At 50.6% G+C, this 23276-nt stretch overlaps 3 protein-coding genes across 5 annotated transcripts; 1 reads left to right on the top strand and 2 right to left on the bottom strand.

Moving 5' to 3' along the window:
• Window positions 1–97: 97 nt before the first annotated feature.
• On the bottom strand, window positions 98–2933 carry LOC123044230 (uncharacterized). Its single transcript, XM_044466912.1, has 3 exons — window positions 2779–2933; window positions 408–1292; window positions 98–300 (listed from the first exon to the last, which is right to left on the bottom strand). Exons 1-3 carry the CDS (start codon window positions 2816–2818, stop codon window positions 254–256), a joined length of 972 nt encoding a protein of 323 aa, XP_044322847.1. The 5' UTR covers window positions 2819–2933; the 3' UTR covers window positions 98–253.
• Window positions 2302–10189, top strand: LOC123044229 (uncharacterized). Of its 3 annotated transcripts, XM_044466908.1 has the most exons (6): window positions 2302–3301; window positions 5137–5288; window positions 7106–7171; window positions 8202–8741; window positions 8834–8959; window positions 9402–10189. In XM_044466908.1, exons 2-6 carry the CDS (start codon window positions 5150–5152, stop codon window positions 9902–9904), a joined length of 1374 nt encoding a protein of 457 aa, XP_044322843.1. In that variant the 5' UTR covers window positions 2302–3301; window positions 5137–5149; the 3' UTR covers window positions 9905–10189. The 3 variants fall into 3 exon arrangements, with proteins under 3 accessions (XP_044322843.1, XP_044322844.1, XP_044322845.1); XM_044466909.1 differs by lacking the exon at window positions 7106–7171; XM_044466910.1 differs by lacking the exons at window positions 2302–3301; window positions 5137–5288; window positions 7106–7171 and adding an exon at window positions 7182–8012.
• Window positions 10190–20885: 10696 nt separating this feature from the next.
• LOC123040995 (uncharacterized) lies at window positions 20886–22021 on the bottom strand. Its single transcript, XM_044463695.1, has one exon. It carries the CDS (start codon window positions 21606–21608, stop codon window positions 21141–21143), a length of 468 nt encoding a protein of 155 aa, XP_044319630.1. The 5' UTR covers window positions 21609–22021; the 3' UTR covers window positions 20886–21140.
• Window positions 22022–23276: the final 1255 nt, after the last annotated feature.

Genomic DNA, 23276 nt, shown 5'->3' with positions numbered 1-23276 from the left:
ACGAAGTGATAACAAATAAAGCTCATCATGGAGTAAAGCATCACCCACATAAGCATTATTATACCAAATGGCACACTTGCCATGTCCAGAATGACATTCATAATTATCTTTGTCCAAACAAGAAACACTAATTAAGTTTCTATGACATGATGGAACAAATAAAACATCTCTAAGTAGAAGATTGAATCCGCCAGCTAACTCCAAGGAGATGTCACCGACAGCTTCAACTTCTGCTTCAACTCCGTTTGCCACTTCAATGCGTCTTTCGCTTCTTAGCGTAGTTCGCGTCAAATGGAATCCCTGTAAAGAATTTGCAACATGAACAGTTGCTCCGGAATCAATCCACCAAGTGGATTTTGAAAACTGTGTATACAAGGATTCATTGACAAATGAAATTATATTGCTACCTCTTTTTGCCATGACTGACTTCAGCCAAGCAGCGCAGTCTTTCTTGTAATGCCTTTTCTGCTTGCAGTGGAGACACGTGTCTTTGTCCACTGAGAAAGGCTGTTGCTGATGCTGATGCTGATAGGGGGCTTTTCCATTCTTTGAAGGAGAACTTTTGTTGTTTTGATTGTAATTCTTTTTCTTCCAATCCTTCACATAGTTGATTGAACCACCATGTGCGGCTTTGAGTCTGTCCTCTTCTTGGACACACATTGCTATTGTCTTTTTAATGTCCCATGTTCCAGGTGACATATTATAGTTTACAACAAAAGTTGCAAACTCCTGTGGCAGTGAAGCCATGACCAGGTGGACCAGGAGCGCTGGTTTGATCTCCAGATCTGCATCCATGGGCTTGAGCTTTGCTGCCATATTACTCATCCTGAGGATGTGCTCTCTTATTCCACGACTACCACCTGTGTAGCGTTCTGTCACCAGTTGCTCTAACACCTGGGTGGCATAGATCTTTGAAGAGCCAGTGAACTGGCTCTTTATCTTTGTAAGCAACTCCCCTGCGGAAGTGCACTCTGGAATGGAGCCCACAATGGCGCTCTCAATTGTATTCTTTATAAAAGTCATGCACTTTTTGCTTGCATTGACCCACTTTTGATTATCTATGAGGTAGGACTGCTCCAAAGGAGCATAGTCCCCCTTCTTTTTAGCCCATGCAGCATCATCATCAGTGGCCTCTCTTACTGGCTCTGTGGGTCTGACCGGCTGTGGTTTCACCACAACCCAGTCAGGATCAGCACAAATAAATGCCAGTTCAACTTTCTTCCTCCGCTCAGTGTGGTTGTCACCTCTGAGTGTCGGAACTTCTTTTAGGCAACTCATCAAGTGAAAGCCTCCTGAAATCACAATTTACGTGACATCAATAAAACAATCATATGCAATAATGTAACGCTGGTCAAATTAAACAAACAATTGTCTATGCAATTAAATCTATATTACCGTTGGGCAAAATATTAGAGATAAATGCACATTTAAATTTCAATAATAAAACATGATCATGTTATTAATAACGTTGGTCATAAAAAATAACATAATCATATTTATTTTAATAATCACTTTAACATGCTCTTAAAAACATAATTCCTTTTAAACTTTTATTTTCTTTTAAAGAGCACTAATTATTTATTTACGCAGCGGAAAAACGTGAATAAAAATTCACAAACTTTTTAATTTTTACAGAAACTTTTCTTTGATTAAATAAAAGATTCATGAACTTTATTATTTTCTCTGTAAAATTCATGAACATTTCTTTTTCTGAAAATTTTCTATTTTCATTTTCAGAACTTTTTGGAAAAAACACTGCAGCTGGCCCGCAGCTGCATCCTCGACCCAGCTCGCGCGGCTGCGGCTAGCGGCCTCGCCCAGCGCGCCCGCGGTGGCTGGCGGCCTGAGCCCAGCGGCTCCACACTTTTGGCCCAGCGGCCCATCCCGGCGCTAGGGTTTCAATCCTGGCCGCCCGCGCAGATCCGACGGCCAGGCGCGCGTTTCGCTCGAACAAAACAAGTCGAACGACCGGGGCGAGGGGAACCCTATCCATTTCCTCCCCCTCGCGCGCCGCTCGCCTCTCCACGACCGGACGCCATCCCGGTCGCCGCGGCCACCGTGCGGCGTCGCTCCTGGCCGCCGGCGTCGACGGCGGAAGCCATCGCGCCACACACGCCTCTCTGGCCTCCTCCCCCCCTTTCCTCCCTTTACCCACTCCTTCTCTGTGACAGAGAGAGCGAGAGAGAGAGAGAGAGAGACGCGGCCAAGCTGTGGAGCGGGGTTGGGCCTCCGCCGGCCGCCGGCGACGGCGTGAAGCCACCGCACCGCGCGAGCCGCGCGCGAGCCCCCTTCTCTCCCCCCCTTACTGTCCTTTTCCACTGCCCGCTCCTCCTCGCAGTAAACGACGACGGCGGAGCTTCGGTCGACGGTGCCGTTGCCATTCTCTTCGCCGGCTGCGCGTTCCCCTCTTCGGTGAGCGCGCCGCCGTCGAACGGATCGGCCGCGGTACACTTTGCCATTACTTTGCCCCTCGCGGGGTTGTTCTTCGTCCGAACGGCTCGGCTTGCCGATGCCCGTTCGGATCGAGAGGAACTGGCGCGGCCGGTGTGGCGGCGCACTTTGCCGGCGAGCCCGAGGGCCTCCTCCGGTGATCTTTGTGATTTTTCTTTTGTTTGTTTGCTTTTTTCTGTGCCCTGTTAGGGTTCTTTGGGGGAGAGGGATTTTCTTTTTGTTTCTTTGATGTATTCTTTTACCGAAAATCTTCTAGCCCGATCTGGCTACCTGATACCATTGATGGAACCTTGTATCGGAGTGGGCTAGGAGATCCGGTGAACCTACCTTCTCCTGGTGCGGATGAACCCGATCCAGCGCCGGCCATGGTGGTGTGGAGACGGCGGCGATGTGGACTGAGATGGTGGCGGCGGAGCTTCCCGTCACTGTCAGCGCTAGACCTAGATCGGGTCGGGGTTTTCGGTGGGGAGCCTGGCAACGCGGTGAACCTCGTACTGCGTGCCGCCGGCCCCCACCTCTTTATGTAGCGCTGCGTGACAGGGGCCCGTCAACCATATTGTGGTTGGGCGCCCCCGATCAGGGCGCGGATCAGGGGTCCGTTGGGCCGTTGGGCCCACACGGGAGAGATCAACCTAACAGCAGTTAGGGTTTTTTTGTTTAAGTGAATGTAATGTAAAAAGTTGTTATTTATACGTCTGCGTGAGATGCTCCGAGACTACCAAACACGCTGTAGCTCCACGCGCCTCCAGGCTCCCGCCCTCCACCGCCGCCGCTTGCCACCTTCGGCGTGGAACTCCGTCCCTCTCCACTGCCGCGCTCCTCTGCCTCTCCCGCCAGTGTCTGGGACAAGGTTGGTAGCCGCCTCCCCAATCTCGATTCTCTAGGATTGCTTTCCTGTTGGGATTCCTCGACAGTACGGGTTCTTGATTCTTGCCCTTCTATTCTTAAATAATTCTACGAAAGAGAAATATGAACAATCCCCCTCTAAATGCTTACTGCATATTCCCTCCGTTCGGAATTACTTGTCTCGAAAATGGATGTATCTGGAACTAAAATACGTCTAGATACATTCATTTCTGCGACAAGTAATTCCGAATGGAGGGAGTACATCTGATCTTCTCTTGTAAGAGTACAAGTCAAACTAAAGAATGGAAGCTTGACCTTTTGATGCACGACCTGCAACAGCAAGATTTTTGCTGCCGTGTAAACAGAGTGGCTGTTTTTCTTAGTAAATTCACCATCCTGTGCCGAGGCGTTCGTTATGGTCTATGGTCATTGAACTAAACACCCATAGTCGTAAGATCCGGACCGGCGACCCGGCAGAGATCCCAGGTCATTGACCTGGGGGTTGGGCCGGCAGGTCAGAAGTGGAGTTACATGTTTTTAACTTACATTTTGTATAAATGTAAGTATATCTCAAAAAATAAAGGCTAATAGTACAACACAATATTAGGTAAGGTAAACAAAGCTGGTCAAGAAATGAATAAAAGATATTTTGCTATCTTCTGTATATGCTAAGTATAATTAGTTTATGTACTAGTATTAAAAAGCACATGGGTTATGCAACACAATGTACTCCCTCCGTCCGGAAATACTTGTCATCAAACTAGATAAAAGGGGATGTATCTAGATGTATTTTAGTTCTAGATACATCTCTTTTTATCCGTTTTGATGACAAGTATTTTCGGACGGAGGGAGTAAATATTCAGGGACAGCGTTAGGGGTATTCTTGGGTCTTCATGTGAATACCCATGATTTTTACAAAACGGTGACAATTTTCTAAAAACAACAATGATTTTGGCAAAATGAATACACATGAATACCCGGTTGCAAATTCCTGGAGCTGCCACTGTAATATTGATAAGCAAATCAGTGTGCTAAGAATAAGCACTAGCTGTTTTGTACCTAGTATTATCCTATACCAATCTACAGTATACAAAAAGGAAGATTGTAGAAAACGTTCTTCAATTATTGGTGTAATATATATTTCATTCTTCAACTATTTTTTCTTGTACTTTTGCCCTAGTTATCTAAACCGGATAGATCTAGCCCTCACAGTTTTTTTTTGTGTTGACAAGCGCCAGTGTGGATCATGACCTATTAAAAAAATGTGGATCATAGCCACCTTAAGAATAGAGTAAAATCAATCTTCCCCAACATGTCCACATGTACTATAACAAGTCCATTTGTCTCTCTTTACTTCTAATGCCATCTTTATAACTAAGCGACACTGCGTCTAGGCCGCCTTCCACTGGAATAAACTACTTAGAAGGACTTATTCTCTCATAGTCGTCTTTCAACCTCTGCTGCAATGGACTGGTGTGGAGTGGACATCCACCCGCATCTGCTTTGATTTCTTTAATGAGGATGAACCCTGCTTCCATTGGATTGTTGTTAGAGTTCTGTTCTGGTCACTTGCTGTCATCTGTGAAATTTGAATATTTGTCCCTCTAATGAATATTCCAAATCGAGTTATTTGCTGTGGACGTATGTATTGTGTGGTGAATTACGAGTTACAGTTTATTTCTAAAACGCATTGTGCCATACTTGATGACCATACCTGAAACTCTTAGTTTGTACAGTTCATCTTGTTGGTGCTTTAACTGATTTATTGCATGAAATTGTAAGTATTCTTTGTAAATGATAATAACATCTTGAGATTTTTTATTTTAATTTTCGGAGCAGGCCTTAATAATTAATGGAGTCAGATCTGCTCATCAGACAGGAGGAAGTTGGAGCCGAAAGAGGAGATGATTTTCGCAGCAGGTGTTGGGAGATATTTAATTGGGATGTCTTTGATCCTGATGAATTACTTCCGAGGCGACAAGCAGTGAAAGGTTCGTGGTTTTGCGAATGGACTCATGATTGCTTATTTCCCTTCAAATTAGTACATACATATAGCTCCATGGGTACTGTTTGGCCCTGCACTGGTAACCAGCAAAATCGCTTCTACCTTGTTGTGGATTCAGGGAGTGGAAAATGGCAGCCTGTTGGTCACAAACGAAAATGTTCTAAAACTAACAATCCATCAACAGCAAAGGATATGGAACAAGACTGTATTTAAAGATTATTTGGATAATAACTCATGATGATTAATCTGACACTGATACATGATGATATTGGTTGAAGTCCCTGATGCATCGATCTGCACAGGGCTCCCTTACATAGCTTGAGCTTCAGCTTATGGGCAAATAGTGGGGCCAATTATATTTTGCTGGCCTGTGACCATAATTGGTATGGAGTGGCCTCTGACGGTTTTTGTGGCTGTTGGTAGCTCTAGTTGGGCTGTTTTTACCTTCGCTGTTAACATTGTTGCAGCAGCTGAACATACTGTTTACCTTTTTTCTTGTTTTTTTTGCACCTTTACGGATGCTGAACGGTATCCCTTTTGATAGTGGAACCTGAACCATATTGGATCGTATGGGAAAAAAAGTGGGGCCAATTACGATTCTTATTCTATACTAATGCATGGAATTGAAATGGGCAACTAACAACTGGTTTTCTGGAGTAAATAGCATAAAACTACTACAATTCGGGTTAGGGTTTCAAAAAACTACCGAATTTTAATTTTTCGTTGATAACTACCAAGTCCGGGGTCGGCTGTTTCAAAAAACCCAAAACGCCGAGTCCTTATCAGTTGATCAAGATTATGACAGTTGGAGCCCACACATAAGATAATCATTTGTTTGACCGTTTACTTTGACCGTTAACTTACATGTGGGTCCCACCTGTAAGTTTTCTAAAAAGTAATCAGGTCCCTGTAAGTTTTCTGAAAAAGCAATCAGGTCCCTCTGAGTTTTCAATCAGATCCCTACATGTTTTTGCAAAAAAGCAATCAGGTCCCTCCTCCCGATCCAGAGGAGCCGCGTCGCCAGGAGCTCGATCCCGAGCGCTCTGCCCGAACGCCGCCTCCCCCGGCCGGCGAGCCATGCTTGCAGCGGCCGGATTGACGCCGTGCATCTCCTGCGGCCGGCGAGCCGCTCCCGCAGCGCCGTTCCTCTCCTGCGGCAGCCGCTTCGCCCTGCCTCGGCTGTGGCCGCCGCCTCGCCCTGCCTCGCCTGTGGCCGCCGTGCCTTGCCTCCCTGCGGCCGCTGCCCTGCCCTTCCTTGAGTCACGCTCGCAACGGCCGGATCCACGCCGTTCCTCGCCTGCGGTTGCCGCCATGCCGTTCCTCGCCTGCAGAGGCGGAGGTGCGCACTCCAGCAGCGGCACAGGTATGCCTCCTCGTCGCCAACTCCCCCACTAAGCTTCGGCGAGCACCTCGCACGATCATGGGGAGGCTGGGAGGGGAGGGAGTGTGGTCGCCAGCTCGGGAGGGGAGGGGAGGATCGCCGGCTCGGGAGACACCGGGGAGAGAAGAGAAGAGACAGAGAGGAAGAAGAAAGAGAGGAGGAAGAGGAAAATGACATGTGGGCCCATATGTCAGTTAACAGTCAAACAGACGGTCAAACAGATGGTTGGTTTAGGTGCGGGCCCAACCTATCATAATCGTGATCAATTGTGAAACATTCGACATTTTGGGTTTTTTGAAACAGCCGACCCCGGACTTGGTAGTTATCAGCGAAAAATTAAAATCCGGTAGTTTTTTGGAACCTTAACCCGAATTGTAGTAGTTTTATGCTATTTACTCGGTTTTCTGGTGTGGTTATTTTAGGAAAATTGGATGAGCAAAAAATCAATGGTCGACCAAAGGAGGTAAAGAATCAAGATCAACAAAAAGGTACAAACACGACTTCCATATATACTACAGAAAAAAGTAGCTGCAGCTATAACACAAATGGGGCTTTAAACATTGAGTCTGTATTGATCTTTATATCTTAAGACTCTTAACACTATAATTCATCTGGGAGATTTCTGAATTTGGTCTAATCTTCATGGATCAAAAGGTAAATAGTAGAGTTAGAAGAGCAAATACTAGCAACACTCACCAACCTGATAGCATTCGGCAATGAACTCGACCGACAAACACTCTTTGTAGATGTCATGAATTGCACACAAATACTCCCTCCGTTCCTAAATATTTGTCTTTTTAGAGATTTCAAATGGACTACCACATACGGATGTATATAGACATATTTTAGAGTGTAGATTCACTCATTTTGCTCCGTATGTAGTCACTTGTTGAAATCTCTAGAAAGACAAATATTTAGGAACGGAGGGAGTAGCACACCTTGCCTCTTGCAAATCCAAGAACAGGTGAGAAATAGAGGCGGAGGTGATCTCCTATTCCTATGGTGGCTTTGAGCTCAAACCACTGGGAAGGAGCTAATTTCGACTTCCAAATTGTTCTAAAACTTGTCCATCCCTAGGAAGGGAGGTTAGGGCTGTTAAAGATAGAAATATACATGGATTTCATACTTGGATCATTTTCCGTTTGCTGGTTTTCTATTTATGGTCAACTCATGAACATTTGCTGTACATTTTGCTAGAGCCTGATGGGATAAACTAGTTGTGTATATATTCCTAGAGCCCGATGTACTGCTACATTTGCCACCTGCCGCCATGGAGGTTTTTTGGAGAAGGGTTGTGCCATTCTTTCTGAAATTAGAAGGAAACAAGCAGTATATTTTTGGTCCCTCAACCATCACTAGTTTATTTTTTGGTCCCTCGGCTATTGCTAGTCTATTTCTAGTCCCTCAAAAAAAAATCATCAGCAATTGCAAGCTTTTTCTATGTGTAGACTTGATGAATATTTTGCAACCCTGATTGTTTGACAAATTTTAGTATGTGTTTGTTTGTTTTGACTACAGCACCAATAATGAAAATTGGCATGTCTTCCATTTACCTTACGGCATGTTGGAGGGCTCCAGATTCGGACGCGTGCTACATCTGTGGACAGGACGGTCACTATGAGCAGTCTTGCCATTACAATTATATCTATGGGCGATATGGGTTATATGACCAACACACTTGTAGAGCAAACTGCCTTCCTGGACCACACACAATGGCCATGGCTTGTCGGAACTCTTTGCAGAGTTTCATACGCGTGAATAACATGCCATCACGCTTCTGTACGTGGGACCTTCGGAAGCTTTTGGAACCATTCGGACCGCTGCTGATGTGCCACGTTCCAATGGGCAGTTCTGAAGTGCGCAGGGGATATGGGGTTGTGATCTTCAAGGATCGTGGGGATGGGGAGAGGGCAATCGAAGCGCTCAATGGCTATCTCGTAGGCAAAAGTAAACTGCGAGTTGACTGGGCTTATGCAATGGCCCCCGGCGGTAGACCAAGGGAGAAATGCAATATCTCGAAGACAAAGAGGGTTTTCAAGAGCCGGCCTCCGCTGCAAGGTGTGGTCGCAACGAACCACTTGGCTAGTTTTCATTCAAAGGTACCTGTTTCCTATGGTATTTAGGCGTTCCTGACTCCAGGCTGTTTCCAGGGCCGGGGAAACAGCGAGCTCTTGGTTTTCTCTTACCCAAGTTTTGGAGATTCTACCCCTCCTGTAATACGCTCTTGCTTAGGAAGAGTAACAACACAGTGCCGATCAATGGGGCAGGGGAGGAACGTAAGTCACTGGTGTTCATCATTTTTGGGTGTTTCAAGCTCTTATTTCTTCAATTGATTTCATATATTACGCCAACTTGCGTTGACAATTATATCTGAATGGTAGATTTTACTGTAAGAGTTGAAACTGATAATAATTTTGATTCGAACAAGTAGATGAAGATTGTTATTGATGGAACTGCCGTTTAAAATCTTTTTTAGGAAGCAATGTTGTCTAATAAAAATAAAAGGTAGGGAGAAATTCGGGGCATCACGCCCTTTATTTTAGGACTGATTTCCCCATACTCATTTCCTGTGACCGGTCTAAATTTTTGAAGAGGGATTTGATTATTATTTTTTTGGCGGAAAGAGGGATTTGATTATGTGCACATGTTTTTCCGCATCACTGCGATGCACACAGCCATATTAACTGCAAACTAACATAAGTTTCTGCTGCCTTTCAGGACAAAAAATGAACGTGGAAAGTAGTGGTGCCATCAAAACCAGTTGGAGGGATCCCGACGCTAAATCCTGCTGGATCTGCGGAGACGAGGAGCGAGGGCACTCGGAGCCGACGTGCCCTTACAACTACCTATCTCCCGCCTCATACGCTCCCTGCAGGACACGGCTGCTCCTCTGGCAACACGAAACCAGTCGCGCATGTCCGAGGCCTAAAGATCTCGATGCGACCAGCTTAAGGCGACTCAAGTTTCTGCGGTGCTTCGTGCGCGTGAATAACCTGCCGAGGCATTGTTGCCCGGAGAAGCTTGTCGGCCTGTTCGTCCGGTTCGGGCCGCTGCAGAGCTGGCATGTCGCCTTTGCTGATCATGGCTCCGGTGCCTGCAGCGGCTTCGGCTACATGGTCTTCCGGCACCGTGCGCATGCGGAGGAAGCCATTGACGTGCTCAATTGCTGCGTCTTTAGTGACCGTAAGCTGCGAGTCGACTGGGCTTATCCTTGCGCGTAGTGGACGGAATCGTGAGTTTTGAGGTCGGGCTGGAACTAGAAATGTGGTCGGTTTTTCTTTTCTCGAATCTTTTTATTTTTGAGTTGAAGAACCTGGATCAGTGAAACGAAATTTGTTTGGTTGGCACATGTTACCCGTGTCACCGTGTGGGACCCCGTTGCAGTGTTTGGCCTAAGATTGTAAAGCACAAAGTAATCAGAATAAACTGAAGCTGTTGGAGTAGACAATGGACTGCCTTGTTCATTTTGCTTTACTGCATGGTGTAGTTCAAGTACTCCTCTGCCATGCTGTGATCCTTGCCTGATGAATTCAGACGACCCCTTTAACTTTTTGCCTAATATAGTACTATACACCGCAGGTCCGATGCAGTTCAGTTATATATATGTATGTTGCGTCTGCAGCAGAAGCAGTAGGATTGGTTGTGCTTGAACATGCATCCACCCAACCGAAAGTGTTACTCTCGCCGTTCCTTTCGTCGGTCGCCGTCGACCGATCCACATCATGATTTTGTCCATCAAGCAATAGATTCCCAGCTGACTGTTGGCTGTTGCTAGCAGCAACGCCTACTTGCTTGAACCACACTCGAAACGATGGCGATTGCAATCTACGGAGTAATCGTGGATGGGAGAAGAAAGGCTAGCAGCAGGCACCCTCTCGATTGCATTGCTCTCCACAGCACACGCGGCATGGTGGGTACGTAGGACAATCACCCCGAAACCTATCACGTTTCTGCGTCAGTTCATCCATCCTGCTGGCTTCTGCTACAAGCTCACGCGCGTACTGTACGTTACGATGATCCATCACCTCCTGGTTTTCGCATCCGATGGAATGGACATGCCATGCTCCTCGACTGGGCGGGCAGTGGGCGCACGGGCTGCACTGGCCTCACACCTGTGGCCCTCTTCTCATGCCGCCTCTGCTACGTTCCAGCGATCAGGTACGCAGGTTGTCCCCCGTCGTTTTCATTTACCAGATGCCAAAACGGCTCATTTCAAGCTCTGAAGAGGGAGCCCCCACCCCACATGCTAGGGGAGCTGGCTGTGATGGATGGATGCCAGCGTTGGTTTGGTTTTGGTTTTCCAGGACCTGAGAAACGAACACGGAGGAGGCTCTGATTCCTTGAGTAAAGTGCGCGAGAACGAACGGGACAGGTGTGCGGCCCTACCTTCGATTATTGGCCTCGCTTTCTGCTCCGTTGGCGCATCTAGCGGAAGGGCATCTCGCAATTCACAAGCCCTTTTTGTCTCTGTCTTGTCTTGCTCCAAGTCAACAGTGCTTCGCGAGTTCAGATCAATGATGTTCTTCTTTTTCTATACTGTACATGGTTGTTTCAACTGTTAATTATCTCATGAAACCACTGGTAGTTTGTCTAGAGCTAGCGGTGAACCCCAATTATTGGTGCGGCTCTCGTAGGTCGTCACGGCACTGATGAGTGTAAGCGAGTTGAGTTGGATTAGTTAACTGGACCAGCTCGAGGGACGGGGCCGTGCTTGTCTTGTCTGTCTCTAGCTAACCATGCCACCGCAAAGTTGCTGCTACTGCTACTGCATCGTGTTAGAATAAATCCGAGGCACTCCGTCGATCTACCGAGGACCAAGCAATCACACGAGGCACGACACCGAGATTTGTTAACGAGGTTCACCGATATGACTACATCCTCGGGGCCTGACTACGGGCGCTCCTCCCCATGACACCGTCACAATACCGCACCCCGGTCGCCCGGGCGCCGGCACACGCCGCCGGCTCCCCCGCGTGCCCGTGCTATTATGTTGGCATAGGTTACATCGTGTGTCTACCTCCGATATATATGAGAGGCCTATGATACAAGTGTCCTATTAAGACACAACTCCTACCCTGTCTACACACGGTCCAAAGCCAAGTCCAACTGTAACCTAACTTGTACAATAATATTCGACACAATTCTAACAAACTCCACCTTGGCGAATATTCTTCATCATCTTGGATTCGTCCATGCGTCGTACCTTCATGTACATTGGACTTGAGATACGCCATGAGCACCGCTGCTACTCCCAGACTCCATGTGACTCCACCTGCAACTGTAGTCCCTTCTTGTCTTCTTCACAACCAACACTCGAGCAAAATTAAGTTCCTCATTACTCTACCTTGTGCTTTCAACTTCCGGAGAATCCGTTCAACGTCATCACACACCGATCACTGTCTGCATGAAAATGAACAACTCACATATTGGACACCACATATAAGAGTTACATGAACTCAACGTCACCGCTCTTTCTTGACTGATTGTCTGAAACTTGAAGGAATTCCACCGTCGCCCTGTGTCACCCTGAGTCAAATTCGCAGTTGTCTCACCCTTCTTCCGGATAGTCTCTGGCATGTCCCACAGCTATAGCATTCCGCCTCCTTCTGTATTTGTCATTCACACTTTGCCATGTGCACTGAACACCACAGAATATACGGCCATGTACTCTCTCAGCCTTTGACAATTTCAGAATTTCCGCCACTTTCTCAGATTCTCCACGGTCAACTCATGTCCATCAACCGGCACCGATAGACCCAGTTACCAACTTAAATCTGGTACTCGTCAACACTGCTTCAGCACCCCTGCACAATTTGTCTGGCCACATGTCTGACCACCAGTGCCTTGGCCTGTCACTGTGTCCCGTGCTTACCGCACGCCTCGCCGCTATCACCGCGTCGAGCCTCTGCTGTCCTGGTCGAGTCTCCCGGGTAGCTAGCCCCCACTACCTCAACCCCCACTGCAGAGAACCATCGATCATCACCGACCGATGCCGAGTATCACGTCTCCATCAGACCACTGGTACCCAGTCCGATCCACGTGTCTCTCTCTATCCCGCTGAAATAGGCTTCGATTCTCCGATATCTTACACCGTAGCCCCTCCATCAGCACAGAGCATAGTCATCCATCAGACTCCAGCTTCACCTTCAACATGACTCCATGTAGCTGCGCTATGCTACCCTCGCGCTCCGTCGATTTCAAACTCTCATGTGTGCACTGCCTTGAATCAACCCTGCGCCATAGTCTTGTCGAAGCAGCACAAGCCCTCAGGCCTGCACCACGTGTTTCCACGTCCCAGAAGTCGTCCACCATCAGCATCACGCTCCTATGTCGTCGTCGCTGAAATCACCACCGTCTTCTGCTTTGACCAACATCCATGTCGGTCCATCAGACTGTCCAGTCCGACCCAGCCGAAATTATCCGACTGCAAACATGCTCCACCCTGCGTCGTGTCCGCCTCACATATCTGTGCATTGCCTTGACGCCCTGTGTAGGCATGATCCCTGTCACGACACACTGTTCTCCTCCACATACTCTGAGCCCTCTCAGCAAATCTTGATAGAAAAGACTTCCATGCAAACCTGACCTGAAGAATACTTTGCATAATTATTATTTTCTGTCACTATTTGCTTGTGCTTCTCCATGTACCCTTAGCAGCAAAGATCTGAATCCATCTCCTAGTTGCCTACGTACACAAACACACACTCATATCATGTGAAGCTTAACACACTCGTGCCTCTTTTTTCCTTTAAACAAATCCTCGATCCATTGCCTCTCGTCAGACCAACAAACCTTGCTCCCGATCAATTAGCTCACAGCCTACTTCCACACGGTGACACGCATCTATCAGCCCCGCCTGCTTGAGTGGCTCCCATCAGCCCCGCATGGGCCTCACACCACAGCACGCTGCATCCCCAAACGACCCACAGGGCCATAGCTCCAGCTTGGGCCGGCCCAATTCTGGCTGGGATTCGGCCCTTGCACCGCGCTCTCGCAGCCTGTGTTGCTCTCGTCGCTGGCTATGCTCGCCTGCTAGCGCTAGGGTTCCTGGCGCTCGATGCCTGGCACAGCCGCCACACAGCCGATCGAGCCGATCGACTGCACGTGCACCGCCAAAACGTCCGGCTGCTGCCTCCAATCGGTCTAGTTCAATCCGCCGAGAAGTGTCACCGCTCCCAATTGCTTCACCATGCCAATATCACCGCAGGCACACCGGGCGCAACGTCAAACCCATCGCCTCTGAACGCGATCTTGGCTTCTCTCTGCTTCCACGCGAACCATACGAAATCAGCACACCTCCTCTAGATCAACAATTCTTGACCGTCGAACATCAAACCTTGCTCATGATACCACTTGTTAGAATAAATTCGAGGCACTCCGTCCATCTATCAAGGACCAAACAATCACACGAGGCACGACACCGAGATTTGTTAACGAGGTTCACCGATATGGCTACATCCCCGGGGCCTTACTACGGGCGCTCCTCCCCATGACACCGTCACAATACCGCACCCCGGTCGCCCGGGCGCCGGCACACGCCGCCGGCTCCCCTGCGTGCCCGTACTATTATGTTGGCATAGATTACATCGTGTGTCTACCTCCGATATATATGAGAGGCCTATGATACAAATGTCCTATTAAGACAACTCCTACCCTGTCTACACACAGTCCAAAGCCAAATCCAACTGTAACCTAACTTGTACAATAATATTCGACACAATTCTAACACATCGAAACTGCGCCTAACTGCGAAAACAATAGCAGCAGCAATTGGGAGTTCATTGGACCTATGGTTTGTCTGTAACCACGGAGCTAGGGGGCGCCGTCGCTTCTAATTTCGCAAAGCCAGGCCCGGCGTCGACGTCGGCGACGGATAAGACCACCGGAAGATGACCGACTATTTTCACGGTGGGGGAGACTAGTCTGTTCCATGTGGGTCATGGTGCTCCTCGTCGAATCACACACATAAACAAACCTCATGCCGTTTCAGAACCAGAACCAAAAGCATCGTCGAAACAGAAAAAGGGTGGTAAAAAGGACCAGCAGGAGCACTCGCCACGGCGGATTACACTCCACTTGGCCGATGCTTATTCCGCGTCCACATCGGTAGGGGCCGTGCCGACGTGGATCCACCAAGGCACGCGGTCACTAACACGGACGCATGCACATCCACTGTTTTACTTTACTATACTACTCCACTACTACTACTACAGCTGATGCTGCTGCATCTGCACCTGCATTGCATACGTCCACGGGACGAGGAAGGGTCCTGGTTGCGTGTATCGGCAGCAATTGGGTGAAGACGATATCTGTCTGTCCGCACTTTAATTATATGGCTGATCTCGCGATCAATGGCGCGTCGGCCAGCAATGGCGTGCTATGGCAGGCTCTAACAGTAGCAGACGTGGATTGCGTCTGGCCGATTAGCCGCTAAATTAATAGGTTCGCTGTTGAGGGAACGATCGAGATGGCACTGGACGGATACAGAGCTCTCTGCTAGTCTGATTGCGAGGCTTTGAAATGCAGGGCCGAGGTATCTCGTATCATGGAGCAGGCGCACCACGTGAACAATGCGCTGTAATAATAAAGATGGTAACAAAAAACTACTACAGTATTGCGGTTGAAAAATGGGCTGGCTGCTTCCTGCGCTATTTTTCTTTTATTTCTGTCATGAACAGGAGGTAGTTTATCCGTGAGCCGGAAAGTGATGTATCCTCATCCATCTCTAATCAGAATCGATCTGATCATCATCACTGGATGGGAAGTGGCTTTGCATAGATGATTGATCTGGTTCGGTTTCCAACTTCTCGTTAAGATCAGATGCTTTCGCAAAAGTGTTTTCCTTTTTTTCTCTTTTTGGGACGGAAAGTGCATTCTGGTGCAGAAGCTGTTTGAAGAACAGGTGAATGAACTTGAGCAGAAGCAAGGAGCAACACAGAGAAATAGAAACCACTTGGACGATTATAAAACTGTGCATTGATACCAACTGCTCGACAAAACATGGAATTGCTTCCACTTTCGTTTAGTCATATTTTTTTGTTACTGTATGTAAGACAATAGGCTTTGGGGGGGAACCGGCACAACCCTCTAGGGGTGGCCTATCACATATATATATAATGAGGTGGTATACAACGTTATAATATACACATGTAAATACAGTCTAACACCCTCCCTCAATCTTAGCCACTTTCTAATGAATCTAGAAGGGTAAGATTGCGCCTGCAAGTCTCAAACTGTGGCAAAGGCAATGGCTTGGTGAAGATGTCAGCAAGTTGATCCTTGGAAGAAATAAACTTGATCTGTAGTTGCTTCTGAGAGACATGTTCACGCACAAAGTGATAGTCAACTTCAATGTGTTTCGTTCGGGCATGGAATACCGGATTTGCAGAAAGGTATGTAGCACCGATGTTATCACACCAAAGAACAGGAGGCTGTGATTGAGGTATACTTAACTCCTGAAGCAAGGACTGTACCCAGATGATCTCTGATGTGGCATTGGCCACAGCCTTATACTCGGCCCCAGTACTGCTACGCGAGACAGTAGCCTGTTTCCGAGCACTCCAGGCAATCAGGTTAGAGCCAAAGAAGACAACATAACCCCCCGTGGATCGCTTGTCATCCGGATTGCCAGCCCAGTCTGCATCAGAATATGCTGAAAGACAACCAGAGTCAGACGGCCGAATATGCAAACCATGAGCCACCGTGAAACGAATATAGCGCAAAATCCGCTTAACAACAGACCAATGAGTGTCACGGGGTGACTGCAGATACTGGCAAACTCGGTTAACAGCATAGGAAATGTCTGGTCGCGTGATCGTCAAGTACTGGAGCCCACCAACAATACTCCTGTACTCTGTCGCATCAGAAGAAGAAAGAAGCACACCATCAACAGCATTGAGCTTATCAGTGGTAGACATGGGTGTAGTCGTCGGTTTGCACTTAAGTATCCCAGCTCGCTGCAACAAATCCAGAGAGTACTTCTTCTGCGTCATAACAAGGCCAGCATCACGAGAAGTAACCTCCACACCAAGAAAGTAATGAAGCTTCCCAAGGTCCTTGACCGCAAAATCAGCACCAAGTGAGCGAACAAGCGCAGTAGCAGCCGACTGAGAGGAGCTGACCAAAATGATATCATCTACATAGACCAACAAGTACATAGTAACCTCAGGCCTTTGAAGTAGAAACAATGAGGAGTCAGCAGTTGATGATGCAAAACCATGAGCACAAAGAGCCATTGCAAGACGAGCATGCCAAGCACGAGGAGCCTGCTTCAGACCATAAATTGCCTTGGACAGACGACAGAGATGATCAGGGCGATCCGGATCAGAGAAACCCGGAGGCTGGCGCATGTAAACCTCCTCCGCCAAGACACCATGAAGAAAAGCATTTTGAACATCAAGCTGACGAAGAAACCAACCTCGAGTAACAGCCAGAGAGAGAAGAAGTCTGATGGTAGTAGTCAAGTCCAAAACGCTGTCGAAAACCACGAGCAACCAGACGAGCCTTATAGCGCTCAATGGACCCATCAGAATGCCTCTTCACTTTGAAAACCCATTTGGAATCAATGACATTTACCCGTGATTGTGGAGGAACAAGAGTCCATGTCTGATTGCGAAGAAGCGCTTGATACTCCTGCTCCATGGCCTCTCTCCAATGAGGAATGCGCATAGCAGCTTGATATGTGCATGGCTCAGAGGATGGATCTGCGAGAGCAACAGACATGCACGCCGCTAACCAAGCAACTGTGCCATCGTGACGTTGCTTAGGCTGAAAAATGCCACTCTGACTGCGCGTATGTGGACGTAGAGCAGCAGCAGGAGCCGGCGGAGGCGAAGGTGACGGAGACGTGACGGTCGCCGGAGATGCAAGAATCACCTCAGGCGAGCTCGGGACAGACGACTCCGGGCTGCATGGCGAAGACTGGCCCGACGACAAGGGCTCAGAGGCCATGGGCGAACCGAGAGTGGGCGAGGCCAGCTCCGGTGACACCGGCCTAGACGGCCTTGGCGAGGCGAGAGCAGGCGAGGCCGGCCCTGGTGAGAAGGGCCCAGACACCCTGGACGAGGCAGGGGCGGGCGAGGCCAGGCCTGGTGATGACTGCCCCGACGCCCTGGGCGAGACGGGGACCGAGGAGGCCGGCCCAGTCGGCGGGGTTGCAGGGCGCGACGATGGCGAAGGCAGCCCAGAAGCCAGAGGCGACCGGGCCAGGACGTCGATCGGCCGTGCATGAGCACGGAAACCGAGGCCATGCAGGGGCGCCATGTGCTCCTCATGCACAACAGAAGGTGCCGAGGATGAAGGCGATGGCGACGAAGAGGAAGATGGCACTTCCAGAATCTCCAAACGAGCCCCACGACCAGTGCCTGCACCATGGTTAGGCAACAATAGAGGAGAATATGCAACATCATCAAATTGGTCAGAAGCAACAGAGGATGAATGCATGACAGGTGGCTCGGTAGTGGACACAGGGAGTTTGGCAAAGGGAAAAACATGCTCATCAAACACAACATCCCGAGAGATGTAGACACGATTAGTGGGCACATGAAGACATTTGTATCCTTTATGAAGAGAGCTATAACCAAGAAAACACACTTCTTGAAACGAAACTCGAGCTTACGCTTGTTATATGGACGGAGATGGGGCCAGCAAGCACACCCAAACACCTTGAGAAAGGTGTAGTCCGGTTGTTCATTAAGAAGAACTTCAATGGGAGTCTTCATATTCAAAACACGAGTGGGAGTACGATTGATGAGAAAACATGCAGTGGTGAAAGCATCACTCCAAAAACGAAACGGAACAGATGCATGGGCCAAAAGAGTCAGACCAGCTTCAACAATGTGACGATGCTTACGTTCTACTGAACCATTCTGCTGATGTGTATGTGGACATGCTAAACGGTGAGTGATCCCAAGCGACTGAAAGAAGGAGTTGAGGTTGCGATACTCGCCACCCCAGTCCGACTGAACATGAACAATTTTGTGCTTGAGAAGGCGTTCAACATGTTTTTGGAACTGAACAAAAATGTCAAACACATCAGATTTACATTTGATAAGATAAAGCCAGGTAAAGCGGCTGTAAGCATCAACAAAACTGATATAGTAATTATGACCACTAACAGAAGTCTGAGCAGGACCCCATACATCTGAAAACACAAGTTCTAAAGGATGTTTCACTTCACGACTGGACTCAGAAAAAGGAAGTTAATGACTCTTCCCCTGCTGACAAGCATCACACACTGCTACATCTTTATTACTAGACACACTAGGAAGCTCATGACGACGCAAAACATGCCGGACAATAGGTGTGGCCGGGTGATCAAGACGAGCATGCCACTGTGACGGAGATACCCGAACTTCACTGAAGACGCGAGCGACGCCAGGATGCTCCAGACGATAGAGACCTTGGCAGAGCCGCCCACTAAGAAGAATGTCCCTCGTGCCCCGATCCTTAATAAAAAGATCAAAAGGATGAAATTCACAAAGCACATTATTATCACGAGTGAGTTTAGGAGCTGAAAGAAGATTACGTGTCACAGATGGAACTCGAAGAACATTGCGAAGTTGAAGACTCCTATTGGCATGTCTAGTGAGAAGTGATGCTTGACCAATATGAGAGATGTGCATACCTGCTCCATTGGCGGTGTGGATCTTGTCGGAGCCATGGTAGGGTTCACGAGTGTGAAGCTTCCCCATCTCACTGGTCAGGTGCTCTGTCGCCCCAGAGTCCATGTACCAGTGGGGATCAATGGAGTAGGACTGAGTGTGTCCCTGTGGCTTCTGCGGCGGCGGACGATCAGCCATGGCGACCTGACGAGCAAAGTTGCGTGTATCCTTCCCGTCATTGCCGAGACCAAGAAAACCCCGCTGGAAGCGCTTGTGACACTTCGAGGCCCAGTGCCCATCGCGACCACAAAGCTGGCACACACGTGGACCGCCAGCCCCTGGTAGCGTCGCAGTAGGAGGAGGGGCCGAGGCGGGTGGTGGTGACTGCCCCGAAGGAGCCCTGGATGAAGCAGAGGAGCGACCACCCTTGGTGGCGGCGTTTGCCGAGAGGGCGCCGTTGCCCCTGGATCGGCGCGTCTCGACTCGTTGCTCAGTAAGCAGGAGGCGTGAAAAGACCTCGTGTGCTGGCATGGGCGTGGAGTTGCCCCTCTCATTGATGATCTCGACTAGGGCGTCATACTCCTCATCAAGACCATTGACAATAAACGAGTTGAACTCGGAGTCGGTGAGGGGCTGTCCAATGGAGGCCAGCGTGTCGGCGAGACTCTTGACTTTGTTGTAGAACTCAGTGGCGGTGGAGTCAAGCTTCTGACACTCCCCAAGTTGGCGACGGAGCCCAGATACACGAGCCTGCGACTGTGCCGCAAACGAGCGCTCAAGAATAGTCCATGCCTCGTGGGACGTCTTGGCGAAGACAACAAGCCCAGCAACGGCCGGAGAGAGCGACCCCTGGATGGAGGAGAGGTTCGCCTGATCCTGCCCTGTCCAGACACGGTGAGCCGGATTATAGACCGGACCGTGCACGCTGTCAACCAGCGCAGGAGGGCAAGGGAGAGAGCCGTCGACATAGCCAAGCAGATAGTGACTCCCAAGAAGCGGAAGAACCTGCGCGCGCCAGAAGATGTAATTGTCCGACGACAACTTGATGGTGATGAGATGGCCGAAGTGAAACGGCGGCGGCGGCTGCGATCCCATCGAGGAGACTGGCTGAGGTGAGACCACCGTGGAGACAGTCAGAGGGGCAGCCGGCGCGGTGACAGAGGGCGCGATGGCTGCGGTTGACGCCGCGAAGCCTGCCAGCGCGACGTCCTCCACCACCAGCGGCGCAGTGGCCGAGGGCGCGACAGCTGCGGTTGACGGGGCGGCGGCGGTGTGGGCCACAAGCGCCTGCCCGGGCGAAGTAGCAGCCGGCGGGAGCGCGAAGAGGGAGCCGACGCTCCGTGTCCCGATCGGCGCCTGAAGGGAGGCGGCATCCAGCGGCCTCGAGAGAAGTGCCGCGAGGGAGGCCGGCAGAAAACCGGTGGCGGTGGAGCCGGACGCAGCGGCGGACGTCATAGCAGTCGGGCGACGGCGACGGCGGCGGCGGCGGCGGCGGTTTAGGGTTTTTAGGCGGAAGCGGACGTAACCTAGCGTGATACCATGTAAGACAATAGGCTTTGGAGGGAACCGGCACAACCCTCTAGGGGTGGCCTATCACATATATATATAATGAGGTGGTATACAACGTTACAATATACACATGTAAATACAGTCTAACACAGTATGTACTCTGTACACATTGGTTTTATTCCTCTCACGGCTGCATCATCCTAAGCTAGAAACGCGATTACATGGCATGCATATTTACAGAGGCGGAAGGAAGGAAAATTGCAAAAAAGGGGAAACTAGAAGAGACTACCATCAGGTTCTTTTTTGATTTTCCGGGGAGGCCTCGTTTGTGCCTCTTGGACGCTTGCTACTCCACGAGCGCGGCGAAGCAGCTCTCGGTGCGCGCGAGCGGGCCGCCGGCGCCGGGCCCGGCGCCCACGGCCGCGGCGGGGGCGACGGCGTCGCGCCTCGGGCTGCTCGGCGTGGAGCGGACCAGCCTCGGCGGCGACGGCGAGCCCAGTCTGCGGCGGAGCAGGAGCCGCAGGGCCGCGATGAGCTCGTCGCCCGGCGACGGCGGAGCGGACGCGGACGCGCGGCGGCCCTCGCCGCACACGCAGGCGTGGCGGTCGAGCGCCTCCGCGGGCGACACCGGCGGCGAGGCCCTGCACATCTCCTCGGCCACGGCGTCCCCGCAGAGCCCGCAGATCCACCTCCCGCCGTACCGCGCGCGCACGCCGGCGATGTACGGTGCGGTGCACTCCTCCGTGAACCCGCAGCACTCGCACGCCACCTCCTCCTCCTCTTGCTCCTCGCGCGCTTGCACCTCCGCCTCCATGGTCAAGACCTTCAGCTCACTGATTCCTATCCCCGCCGCCTTCAGCCTTCTCCGCGCCGGTGGTTGCTGCTGCCGCTGCGGCTCCGACGATGACCAGAGGAAAGAAAAGCCCCGTGTCCGTGAGCGCGTCCGGAGTCCGTATTTATCCCGCCCGTCGTCGTCGTGCGCGGGCGCGAGATGCTGGCGTGTGGGCCCGGCGTACGTGCGACTGAATTATGAGGCCTGCCACGTGGTACCGGGGCATTGGGCGCGGGCGCGGGGACCGGGACCGGGTCCGCCTGCCAGCTGTGGCCAAGTGGGCGGGCCGGGGTCCCGTCGTTGCTTGTGTTTTGGGTGGCGCCAAAGGCGTCCTGCCTGTCCCGCGGCTGCGACTAATTAACTTGCCACGGCCGTCTCGTACCGCAGCACCGCACGGCTTGCTTGTTTAAGCACATCACGTGAGCGCCTCGTTATCTCGTGGACGATGATAAATAAGCTGGTACGATACGATGGCGCCGTGTTTGATCGGAATACGGCAGCCGTACGTGTGGTGTGGTGTTTCTAGGCTAGTTTGTAGAGACTTCGATGATTGAAGAATTATACACTACCTGGTGCAAGTTGTTGTACTATACAAAAAGAAGATGTGACGGCGCTAGTGGTCAACGTCCACACGCGTGCCTGTCCGGCTCACTGCTTGGCGAGGCAGACGGCCACAATTCTCGTGGAGCATGTAGGGCGCTTGCTGAAGGAAGAAGAAACCAATGGAAACGAGGCAGGGACAGTGATGCTTCGCCTTGTCTATTGCTCGTTACAACTGCCCCCTGCTGAATCATACACGCCAGCGGTAACTTGCAAGGGATAAGCCGGCCTACGTCGTCGTCGTTCACACCGGCACGGCCGCGTTGACCTGGAGGTCTAATCCTCCTCCTATCCGTGCCGGTGATTTTTGCTCGTGCAACACGGTGGCATTAGCGTTAGCAGCGCGTGCATGCACGCAGCGGCTGCTTTGAGCGCGCGCGTGCTCCAGGCTTGCGGCGGCAAGTGGCGGCCGTCCGGAGGCGGTGGAGTGGGTGCGTGTGCCGTGTGCGCGGCACGTCGAAGCGTTGCGTGATCGATCGTAAGGGTAGACGCGGACGGCAGATTCTTGGGATCGTAGATAGACGGAGCCGGCCCGCGTGGTCGGTTTTTTTTATTGGAGCCACGCGGCCGTCTCGGCCGGCGACAGCGCGCGTGGGCGGCGAGGTGCCCGCGGACGGCTTCGTGGGCGGTGGGCGGCCGACCAGGTGTGGAGTGGAGAGCTGGAGATCGAGCGATGCGTGTGCGCGTGCCTGCGGGAGAGCGGACGATGCGTGTGCGTGCGTGCGTACGAGGCGCCGGCCGGTGCGTGCGTGGTCTGGTCGGAGAGGGAGGCGGCGCGCGGCAGGTCGTCCTCGCTTTTGTTTTTATTTTTATATATACGGAGAACCACGACAGCCCACGACGAATGCATTGTCCAACTCGCTCGTATAAAAGCCCACGGCTATACAGTTTAGGCTTGTGGTCCAATCGGCAAATCCTATACGACGCCCTCAGCCCCCGTTTATTCAGCTCCCGCAGGGCAGGCCTGCTTGCACTTTTTTCCTGTTTTTAAACTGCAAAAAATACACGCGTAGTGTGAAATAGAACATAAGACTGTCGTGTTGAGTGTAG

The sequence above is a fragment of the Triticum aestivum genome, chromosome 2B (assembly GCF_018294505.1).
Source record: "Triticum aestivum cultivar Chinese Spring chromosome 2B, IWGSC CS RefSeq v2.1, whole genome shotgun sequence".
NCBI classification, from domain to species: Eukaryota; Viridiplantae; Streptophyta; class Magnoliopsida; order Poales; family Poaceae; genus Triticum; species Triticum aestivum.
The sequence above is the reverse complement of the archived record's forward strand: the minus strand, read 5'-3'. Positions and strand labels throughout refer to the sequence as shown.

What these genes read in the sequence shown, in the direction of transcription:
- LOC123044229 (XM_044466908.1), top strand. Translation starts at nt 5,150, where the DNA reads ATGGAGTCAGATCTGCTCATCAGACAGGAGGAAGTTGGAGCCGAAAGA. An exon ending in GAGGCGACAAGCAGTGAAAG is followed by an intron (nt 5,289 to 7,105) that starts GTTCGTGGTTTT and finishes TGGTTATTTTAG; the next exon opens with GAAAATTGGATGAGCAAAAA. An exon ending in GAGCCGGCCTCCGCTGCAAG is followed by an intron (nt 8,742 to 8,833) that starts GTGTGGTCGCAA and finishes GGCTGTTTCCAG; the next exon opens with GGCCGGGGAAACAGCGAGCT.
- LOC123044230 (XM_044466912.1), bottom strand. Translation starts at nt 2,818, where the DNA reads ATGGCCGGCGCTGGATCGGGTTCATCCGCACCAGGAGAAG. An exon ending in TTCATCCGCACCAGGAGAAG is followed by an intron (nt 1,293 to 2,778) that starts GTAGGTTCACCG and finishes TTGTGATTTCAG; the next exon opens with GAGGCTTTCACTTGATGAGT. An exon ending in GTCAGTCATGGCAAAAAGAG is followed by an intron (nt 301 to 407) that starts GTAGCAATATAA and finishes AATTCTTTACAG; the next exon opens with GGATTCCATTTGACGCGAAC.
- LOC123040995 (XM_044463695.1), bottom strand. Translation starts at nt 21,608, where the DNA reads ATGGAGGCGGAGGTGCAAGCGCGCGAGGAGCAAGAGGAGGAGGAGGTG.